The sequence below is a fragment of the Cyprinodon variegatus genome, unplaced genomic scaffold (genome assembly GCF_000732505.1).
Source record: "Cyprinodon variegatus isolate N-32 unplaced genomic scaffold, C_variegatus-1.0 Scaffold665, whole genome shotgun sequence".
In the NCBI taxonomy this organism is placed as follows: domain Eukaryota; kingdom Metazoa; phylum Chordata; class Actinopteri; order Cyprinodontiformes; family Cyprinodontidae; genus Cyprinodon; species Cyprinodon variegatus.
Window position 1 is genome coordinate 182,919 of NW_015151118.1, and position 10,898 is coordinate 193,816.

General features: G+C 45.8%; 1 protein-coding gene across 1 annotated transcript in view; it reads right to left on the reverse strand.

The window, feature by feature from the left end:
* Positions 1-10,898, reverse strand: part of LOC107097006 (tyrosine-protein phosphatase non-receptor type 18-like) — a 38,920-nt gene that overhangs the window by 25,541 nt on the left and 2,481 nt on the right. Inside the window, exons 2-9 of the mRNA XM_015393958.1 lie at positions 9,931-9,969; positions 9,719-9,787; positions 9,577-9,639; positions 9,357-9,499; positions 8,126-8,192; positions 7,856-7,933; positions 6,440-6,532; positions 1,206-1,258 (exon numbers count right to left, since the gene is read on the reverse strand). Of these exons, the coding sequence (XP_015249444.1) occupies positions 1,206-1,258; positions 6,440-6,532; positions 7,856-7,933; positions 8,126-8,192; positions 9,357-9,499; positions 9,577-9,639; positions 9,719-9,787; positions 9,931-9,969 (605 nt within the window). The remainder of the gene's footprint in view (positions 1-1,205; positions 1,259-6,439; positions 6,533-7,855; positions 7,934-8,125; positions 8,193-9,356; positions 9,500-9,576; positions 9,640-9,718; positions 9,788-9,930; positions 9,970-10,898) is intronic.

Sequence of the window (10,898 nt, forward strand, 5' to 3'; positions counted from 1 at the left end):
TGCTGGTCTGATGGGTTTGCTGGTCTGATGGGTATGCTGGTCTGACAGAACACCAGGCGCTTCCCTGTCACCGTCTAAAGCTTTCAGCCCAGAAGCTTCCTCAGTCTCCATCCATGTGGGGAGGTTTTAAAGCTGCGTGTGGATCTCCATGTCTGCTGTGAATCCAGCCCAGAGACTTCTCCTCTGGGTCGGAGAGTTCTGCTCAGACTCGGACTGCTAATCTGTGATAGCGGGCATTTGCCTGGTGGACCGGTCCTAATTTCAGCGTGCAAGGGCCGTCCTTCCTGAAATCATAGCGGCCCCAACACTCACTCTATGGCTGAAGATCCTACCTGTGACAGTTAATAACTACAGAAGCTAAAGAAGTAATCCAATTCCCTAAATGATGCATGCAGTATATATAGCCCTTCCTTGTCATGCACATACTTGTGACGGTTGGCAAATGGTGTCATTTCTATTTCTTTCTAATATGAGCGATGGAAACATAATCCATTGCTTGCTAGCTGTGCTGTGCGATGTGTTAAACCGTGTGGATTAAAGTAGAATCTGGAATAATTATTCTTAATAGTAGTAGTATCAGTAGGACTGCTGGTTTGGGTCTGTTGACTGATAGAACCTTGGTGTTTATATAATCCTATTTCATTGCTAACATGCCGCCTAGACTCTGACGCACCGCTGAGCTTTCATGGATTCATTCTTGAAGATCTGTCTGCCTCTAGATTTTATTGTTTTATGTTGGTTTTTTCATCCAGGTGGTTTCCTGTCCCAGACCAACACCACCTGGTCTCTGTAACGGCTGAATATTTGCATCTCTACAGGAAGTTAACCTACTCTCCACTTCCTCCTCCAGCTGAGCGATCGTCATGGTTACGGCCCACGCCGGTAGGAACGGCTGATCTCTGAGTTTCCTAACGCTGATCCTCACTTTTATTTTTACAACTTTCTCCTGCTCACACTTCCTCTTTCTCCTCACTTCCCACCTCCACTCTCCCTTCTCTGTTCTCCCTCGTTTCCTCCCTCAGCTCTCCCCCCCCCGTCTCCATGGCCTGGTTTCCACAGTAACATGGTAGCATATGGAGATGGTGGGATGACGCCTGACAGAGGAGGGTGAGAAAGTGTTAATTCAACACCTCGGGGTGAAGCAGCCAGTCTGTCTCTCGGTGCAAAGAGCACCCCCCCCCCCCCCCCCACCAGCTGGTTTGTACCTGTTGACGGACGATGAAGCTGCTGCCGAGGTTCTCTTCTCTGTTTTTGTCACCTGCAGACGACAGGACAGAAATTTGTTCAATTCCAGGTTCTGCAACATTTCTTCCAAAACCATTAAACTCTGTTGAATGTTTTTATACATAATTTATTCATGTTTGTATTGCTTTATATCCCACTTTTGTTGTCATAGTAACGCATTTCCAATCAATAAGGAGATCATGCGCTGCAAAAATGATTTGGAAATAAGTAAAATAATGTTTTTAATGTCTTTTGTGTATTTACTCTTAATATCAGTCTGTAAATAAGATGTTTTGCCGATGGAATTAGTATTTTTACTCTTAAAATAAGATCATTAAATAACATGCACTTGAAATGAGACTATTTTAAATGTAAATGGCCTGGTCCAATGGCAAAACGCCAAACCAACAACCCAAATGAAAAAAAAAAAAAGACAAATTTGAAGAAAACATGACTTATTTAGATGGACATTTTTTGCTGTGTGTGTTTGATAAACTCTGAACCATCTCTGGATTTTTCTTGGAAGGTTTGTTATGAAATCAGTGGAAACTTGAAGCGCAGAGAACAGCTTCACTTCCCACAAAAACAATGTTTCACCCTCTGGATCTGAGGAACAAACGTCCTGGTTTGTTGGTTCCTGATCTAATCGGGTCGGGTCGGATCGGATCAGTGGATTAGGGATGCTCCGTCCGTCTCAGTTATTGTCTCCTTAAACCAAACACCTCACCTGCGTTGCTTGCATGGCGGCCGCTCAGGACAGCTGTGGTTACGATGCAGCTTCGCACCATGTTTGTGTCATTGCCAGAAGGCACTGTGAACTGCTTTCAGTTTCTTAGACTTTATAAACCGCTGAACACAGATCTTTTATCTTTTTTTATAATTAGTAAGCGAGGCCCTTAAAAAAAAAAAGAGGTGTGATTTGTAGAGACAAACTCAACAGCAGCTTAGTTTGCTGCTCTTTGTTTGGCTGTTTTTAGACTCGCTGTCACTACCCGATCTGAACCGGAAGCACAATCTACTAAAAGTACTTAGTTCTATCCTTAAATCCCTAAAGAATGCTAAACTAAATCTTTAAAAGATGACTTTTCTGAGACAATTTGATGCTTTTTACATTTTCTCCGTTAAACAGCTTCTCTGACGTCATCATCAGACCAGCTAAATAAACCATGTTTATCCGCATTTTAGTTGTTTCCTTGTTTAGATTACGCACTATATAGCACAATGTTAACATAAAAAAAAATGATACTCAAAAAGATTAGATTTATGTTTAAATCCAAAGCTGAAAAACTTAGCATAGGATCCTAGAAGAGAGGTGAAACAGAAAGGATTTAAATGCATTTATTATCTCAGAAAATATATTATTAACCTTTAAGACCATGTACTTTATTATGCTTATTATATTTAGGGAGGGAAAAAAGCTATTTAAGTCTTTTTTAGAAAGTAAAATCAAGGGTGAGCCAGATCTATATCTGGTTGCACAGATGAGCTGATGGTATGGATCAGGTAGTGACAGCTAACAGTACCAAACGCTATCACGAGCTAATGCTAAGAGTAGCCAATACTAACTCTATCTAATATTAACAGTAGCTAACGCTATCACTAGCCAATACCAACAGTAGCTAATACTAACTCTAGCTAATATTAACAGTAGCTAATGCTAACAGTAGCCAATACTAATGGTAGCTAAAAGAAACTGTAGCTAATGCTAACTCTAGGTTATGATAACAGTAGCTAACGCTATCACTAGCCAAAACCAACAGTGGCTAATACTAACCCAGCTAATACTAACAGTAGCTAATGCTAACAGTAGCCAATACTAACGGTAGCTAAAACTAACTGTAGCTAATGCTAATTCTAGCTAATGCTAACAGTAGCTAAGGCTATCACTAGCCAATACCAACAGTAGCTAATACTAACTCTAGCTAATATTAACAGTAGCTAATGCTAACACTAGCCAATACTAACGGTAGCTAAAACTAACTGTAGCTAATGCTAACAGTAGCCAATACTGACAGTAGCTAATACTAACTCTAGCTAATATTAACAGTAGATAATACTAACTCTAGATAATACTAACTCTAGCTAATGCTAACTTTAGCTAATTCTAAGAATAGCAATACTAGCTGGACCGGGCACTCGAACCGAGCCATCAGCGCCGGGTCTGGTCCGGTAACCCCGGCGTACGGGGGCAGGGAGCCAGCCGGGGACGGAGCAAACGAACCCAACCCGGTGACGGCATGCTTCCACCCGCCTGCCTTACCACCCGCCGGTGTCCAGGCTACCGTCACCGCAAAGGTTTAACTTTGTGATGAAAGTTGGTGGGGACACTCGGGTGGAGGCTCATGGACCTACAGTTAGACTTTCATTAGGCTAATTTTCCAAAAATGAGGTCAAACGTATATTTATTGAATGCTTTCCTATTTTTGAGAACACAAGACAACAACACACTGATATTTATATTTATAGATGTTAGAAAGATGCCCTTTAGTGCATTACCAGGCCCAAAACATCAATGCATGAAAAAAATATCATATATCATGCATCCCTAGAAGTACAGCCAGCTGTCAGTTGCATAGTTGAAATGCCACACTCTGCAACGTTCACCAACATAAGACAAGGTTAAGCTATAAATCTAGAGAAAGGATCATGAACGTTGAAGGCCTAACCCCCCCACCAGACTTGAGGAGGGCAGACTAAGGAAAACTTTCTCCCTAAAAACAACGTAGCAGCAGGAGTTAACAAGGTTGCATCTGGATGAAGCTCAGGACTCCTAGGAAAACGTCCTCTGGACACCATGTCAGACAATGTTGCTAGGAAACCAAACACAGCGCAAGCATCTCCTAGCAGCTGTCAAACAAAAATAGATGTGAAATTATCTGAAGCTCGGTCAAAGTTAGGCAACAACGGAACAATGAAGCAAAATAAAAACCAGATAAATAAATGATCTTGTCATACTCCAGATTCCAACCAGACCAGAGGACTGCTCAGAAGAAGATGTCTGCCAACAATGACCAACAGATGCCGTTTGTCACCGGTTCTGTTCATTACATTAATGGACAGAATTTCTAGGCACAGCCAGGGACCAGAGGATGTCCGGTTTGGGGAACCTCAGGATATCACCTCTGCTGTTTGCAGATGATGTTGTCCTGTTGGCCTCATCAAACCAGGCCCTCCGACGTGCACTGGGGCCGTTTGCAGCCGAGAGTAAAGCGGCCAGGATGAGGATCACCTCCAAATCTGAAGCCATGGTTCTCCACAGGAGAAAGGTGGACTCCCCTCTTCAGGTCGGTGGAGAGTCTTCGTCTCAAGTGGAGGAGTTCAAGTATTTAGGGGTCTTGTTCACGAGTGAGGGACGGATGGAGCATGAAATCGACAGATGTCGGCAGTGATGCGGTCGCTGTATCGGCCTGTCGTGGTGAAGAGGGAGCTGAGCCGAGGGAGCAAAGCTCTCAATTTACCGATCGATCTACGTTCCCACTAACCTGACTCCACCAGATGGATTTGCTCCGCATATCCATCTGGAAACCTTCCGTAGAAGTAATTTTGGGAAGGGGCGAAAATACTGGTTAGCTGATTGGCCTATGTTGGTGATAGACGGGCCAAATCAACGAAGATCAACGAAGCATATGACGTACTAACAGAGCGATGACGAAGAGGAGTCAATTGATAGATCAAACTCTTGCCGAAACCAGTCGGGAGAAGAGCAAAAACATCTTTTCCTCTGAGAAAAGCCTCCAGAGCAGTGTTTTGCTCTTCTTTCAGTGAAGAAATACTCTGTAATTCCGATAAAACTTGCTCGATAGCCACGCTAACGCTAGTTTCATCGGCTGAAGCCGCCATGTTCTTTAGACTGAACTGTCGCGCTTCTCGTTGCGTCACACCTCAACCCGCCTCAAAGCCAACGCTGATTGGACGTTCGTTTGGTGAACGGCTCCAAATTTTCTTTAACGGAGAGTCTCCAGACTGATCTGCGAGTGAAACCTTGAAAGCTCGCGAGATCAGGATGGTCTCACGAGGCTACCGCTCCCACCCTCATGGTCATGAGATCTGGGTAATGACCGAAAGGACAAGATTGCGAATACAAGTGGTAGAAATGAGTTTCCTACGCAGGGTGGCTGGGCGCACCCTTCCAGATTGGGTGAGGAGCTCAGTTACCCAGGAGGAACTCAGAGTAGAGTCGCTGCTCCTCCACGTCGAAAGGAGCCAACTGAAGAGGCTCAGGCATCTGTTCCGGATGCCTTCTGGTCGCCTCCCTCAGGAGGTGTTCCAGGCATGTCCCATTAGGAGGAGGCCTGGTGGAAGGCCCAGGACACGCTGGAGAGACTGTCTCTGAGCTGGCCTGGTGTCCCCCTCAGGGTCCCCCCAGAGCAGCTGGTGAAGGTGTGTGTGGATCAGGAAGGCTGGGCATCTCTGCTTAGACTGCTGCCTCCATGACCCGGCCCCAGGATAAAGCGGAAGGAAATGGGTGGATGGAGTTAAACCAGACAGAACCTAAACCATCTACCGTGGTTCTACAAGCTGCCATGAACTTTAGAAGGTCATGATTAGACGCTGAAGAGAGAAGAACCTGATGTCTGGCCTGGAGATGGTCGTGGTTGTGTGAGATTAGCAGAATTTGAAGTCATCATTACGCTTAGTGAAAATTCATGCTGGTTCATTCTGCTTTCTGGAACCATCTGACCTCAGTGCCAACAAACATGCGTTCCAAGAAGTGGAAACCAATTTGGAAAAAAAAAAAAAAAAATTTCCCTCAATGTCTGTCCCAGACAGCATGGAGCCTCTCGCCTCAAATGGCGAGGCTCACCAAACCAGTTCTCCTACTCTGTTTTGTGTAGATAAGAGCGCATCTGAAAGACCTCATGGTTAGAAAGAAACGGCTTTTCAAAACGACTGAGATGAATTCAGAATGATCCTTCTTTTTGATTGAGTAACCAAGCGTTGCCATGCCGACCTGTCAGACGTTCCTCAGACACATGAACAGAAAAAGGAGCAGAAACGATCAGCCAGCAGAGCCTACCTGTCAGGGGTCGTCCTACATCTGCTCTCGTTTCTCAAATCCTCTCTTCTAATGTCTCTCTGCGATCGGAACAACTAACAGTCAAGCTGCAGCTCTGAATTTCCATACAGGAAGTTAGTCGAAGCACTTCTTCTTTCCGCACTGCTTTGAGAGGACTTCCTCCTGTGTTGCATGCTCTGGGACATCACTGTGTTTTACCTCAGACAGGTTGCAGTAGAGGCCGTCATCAGATGTCTGCAGGAAGCGTTCAAACATGCTGGCGACTGCGGTGAAGATGAAGCGATATTGATCCTGCAGAGATGATGCAGGTATAAACTGAGGGATGGCCTCACAGATAATGTCAACACTTTCAGCTGGTAGAGCGTTGTGTAAAGGGTTCATTTCAGGACTTCTTCAGGTCCCAGAAAAACAAGTGTTTGGAAAAAAAGCTCAATCAGATTTTAGAAATTAGCTTATTATTAAACTTCTTCCCAGAGACCTGACAATATTTTTCTGAGACCTGAAACCTGAGATAGCTTTTTTCTAGGTCCTTCTAAGTAAATTTCTAAAACCTGAATATGTGCTGAAATTCACCCAATATAAGTGGACTGTAATGGCCCTGTCACACCTTGACGATTTAGATCAGCGTATGCCTGATGTACGAACAATCTGGCAAAAAAGCATGCATACGTTGGATAAGTACGCTGAAACACATCATCATACGGACAGTACGTCCCGACGTATGCAAGCGTTGGCCATCCATACGTGGGCCATAAGTTCCAGGTAAGTTATCTGATCGTTGACATACGTTAAGTGAAAGTTACTCTTCAGTCGTGGCATCTAGCTTATCCAAAAACAATTTCTCATTATGCTTACTTGTATGGGGCTAATGTTAGCCCGTCTGCAGCAGCCAGGGCTAAAGTTAGCCCGCCTGCAGCAGCCAGGGCTAACGTTAGCCCGTCTGCAGCAGCCAGGGCTAATGTTAGCCCATCTGCAGCGGCCAGGGCTAACGTTAGCCCGTCTGCAGCGGCCAGGGCTAACGTTAACCCGTCTGCAGCAGCCAGGGCTAATGTTAGCCCATCTGCAGCGGCCAGGGCTAATGTTAGCCGTCTGCAGCAGCCGGGGCTAACGTTTACCACGCCTGCAGCAGCCAGGGCTAACATTAACCCGTCTGCAGCAGCCAGGGCTAATGTTAACCCGTCTGCAGCAGCCAGGGCTACAACCCTGCTGCAGCGGCCAGGGCTAACGTTAGCCCGCCTGCAGCGGCCAGGGCTAACGTTAGCCCGCCTGCAGCAGCCCTCTCCCTGCATAGCCATGTGTGAAGGACCGCCGGCTATGATGGAGTTTTTTTTTGTTTTATTTGGCAAAATGTTCATTTGATTTGTGTTTATCTGACTGTGTTCATTATTATTCCCCCAATAAATGCTGCATTCAGGATCACTATCGATAAACCACATGTGCAAAGTGGAACAGGGCTGTGCAGCTGCTGGACTAAAAACTGCTGGAGAATTTATAAAACTGGAAGAGGTTGCAGACCTGCGGACATATTACTACGAATAACGGGAAGAAAATGTTGTAATTCCAGGGAAGTGTGTGGAAGTGCTGCAGATGATGGTCTGGACTGAGGGCACCTACTTTGGTCTGCACAGCAGAGGGTCTTTGTCTGCGGAGTTCCAGGACAATGCTCAGGATGCTGAAGTCTTGGGAGATCCGCTGCAGAAGGAACAGGACAACAAACAGACCCATCATTTTAAAAGCTGACAGCTGTCCTCGTTTCTGATCTTCATCATCATCATGTGCTTCCTCCTGAAGGGCCCATCTGCTTCCAGAGCTTCTGCTCTTTATCCAGAGATGTTTATCAGAACTAGCTAAGGAATAGAATACGATCTTGTTGACGTGCGTTACCTTGGTAACCAGAAGGTCATAGATGTAGTCGAGAGCACAGATGACTCCTGTCCTCCCACAGCCCGCACTGAAACACACAGCAGCAGATGCAGTGAGCATGTTAGCCGTGCCATCGATAGCAGGTGTTACCTGCTGCATATTCACAGCCTCCTGCTCTCTGAGCGTTGGCTGGCTGTGGGGGGGGGGGGCTCCTGATGAATGTTAATGACCAGCTGACCTGTGATCAGAGCTGTTGGCACAAACAAGCTGCACAGATGATGTGAAACTAAGCACCGATTAGAGGGCGACACCACGTGTCTCTGAGAGTCTCTCACTTTGCCTCATTGTCTCTCAGTGTCTCTCATTGTCTCTCGTTGTCTCTCAGTGTGTCTCGTTGTGTCTCAGAATATCTCTTTGTCTCTCGGTTTGTATCATTGTCTCTTGGTTTGTTTCATTGTCTCTCAGTGTCTCTCGTTGTGTCTCTTGGTTTGTCTCGTTGTCTCTTGGTTTGTCTCATTGTCTCTCAGTGTGTCTCGTTGTCTCTCAGTGTGTCTCATTGTCTCTCAGTGTGTCTCATTGTGTCTCAGAATGTCTCTTTGTCTCTCAGTGTGTCTCAAAATCTCTTGGTTTGTCTCATTGTGTCTCAGAATGTCTCTTTGTCTCTCAGTGTTTCTCAAAATCTCTCGGTTTGTCTCATTGTCTCTCGGTTTGTCTCATTGTCTCTCGGTGTGTCTCCTTGTGTCTCAAAATCTCTTGGTTTGTCTCATTGTCTCTCAGTGTGTCTCATTGTCTCTGGGTTTGTCTCATTGTCTCTCGTTGTCTCTTAAAATGCTTTATTGTCTTTTGGTTTGTCTCATTGTCCCTCGGTTTGTCTCATTGTCTCTCGGTTTGTCTTATTGTCTCATTGTCTCTCATTGTCTCTCAGTGTGTCTCCTTGTCTCTCGGTGTGTCTCCTTGTGTCTCAGTGTGTCTCTTTGTCTCTCAGTGTGTCTCATCATCTCTTGGTTTTTCTCCTTGTCTCTCAGTGTGTCTCTTTGTCTCTTGGTTTGCCTCATTGTCTCTCAGTGTCTCTTAGAATGCTTTATTGTCTCTTGGTTTGTCTTATTGTCTCTCAGTGTGTCTCATTGTCTCTGGGTTTGTCTCATTGTCTCTCAGTATGTCTTATTGTCTCTCAGTGTGTCTCATCATCTCTTGCTTTGTCTCATTGTCTCTGGGTTTGTCTCTCAGTATGTCTTATTGTCTCTGTCCTTACCTGCAGTGGACCAGAACAGGGGCGGTATCACCTCCTCGGCTGCTCCTTGCTCGCTCCAGCAGGTCCAGAACGCCTGCGTTCTCATAGGGGACGTCGTGGTCCGGCCAGGATAAGTATTGGAACTGAACCACTGAACGGACGTCCTGCAGAGGACAGAGGAGGACAGGGGATGAGGGTGTGATCTGACTCTCGTTAAAAGTGAACGGAAGTGGGCTCCCACCTGCTGATAGCTGACAGTCAGAGTTCTGACCACAACGTCCTCATTGGGTCGGGACTCCGCCTCCTGGATGGTTACAGGGACAACATGTTAGGTTCTGATCAGGAGTAGATCAGAAGGAGGTCAGACAGTTCTGGGTTCTTACAGAAGTTACGGTAAAAGGTCCGAATGCTGCAGACTGATGAGGAGCTGCCCAGTAGGACTCACACTTTTTCTGCAGAGAAAGCCCAGAACCAAAAACAGAACCGTCACTATTAGAAGCTATTTCATTCCACTGAGCTTCGTGATTGGAAATAAAAAAATAGTCAATATGTTCAAAGAAAAGCAGAAGACAAAAGAAAGGGAGAAAGGCTCTACCTTCCCCATCTCGATCTCCCTGCAGGCCATGATTATCACCTGAAACACAGATTCAGACTTTAGTCGGATCCTGAAGCTTCTGGAGGTGAGGGAGACATCGATGTCCCAGAAGATCATCATCTGCAGACACTAAAAACCTTTTCCACCAGAACCAGAGATCCATTCATCCTGATCCGCGGGTGGAGAGTGGAGGTACCAGGAAGCAATAAATATCGGTAAGCAGAGACATCAGTTTCTTTCAGGCCCACGACCTCTTAGGGACCCCATCACTGACACCTGGTGGGCCCCTTACGAAATTGCAGACTAGGACATCTCTTTGCAGATGTAATGGTGCGAAAAATTCAAGATTCCAGAAAAGAAAAAGGAAAGAAGAGCTGCTGGAAGAACGGAAAAAACTTCCCCAAATAAACATGTTCTTTCAAAGAACCAGGGAGGGAGAGGAGGACGTTGCAGGGAGTAAAGATGGCAACCAGGAAATCAATGGAGAGAGCGTGGGTGAGGAGGGGAGCGGTGAAGCTGAAGGTAGCCCCATGGCTTGTTGGGCTAACATGTGGTGATGCGCTGTCACCCATGGTTCCATTCAAGGTGCGCAGTCACTATATTTCCATGTGTGATCATATACTACTGAGAATTGCATAATTGTATCTTCTTGGGCGAAAAATGGAACCGTTGCCGTATCCTGAACCGTTATCACCTGTTGTACTTCATGTCCATCTAGATAATGTTGCTAACGGGCCTATTGTTGTGTCGTTACACCATTGCCAGAAAGGAAACACCTGAGGGAAGCCTTTAGGTGGAGCTCTGATCCATCCCCTTCATCAGGGATAAAACACCAGCCAGGGGGATTTAGCATTAGGCAATACTAGGCAGTTGCCTAGGGCCCCAAGTTCCTGGGGGCCCCACAAAACTCTGTTTACATCCATACATCCATTTTCTAACACGCTTAATCCTAAGTAGGGTGGCGAGGG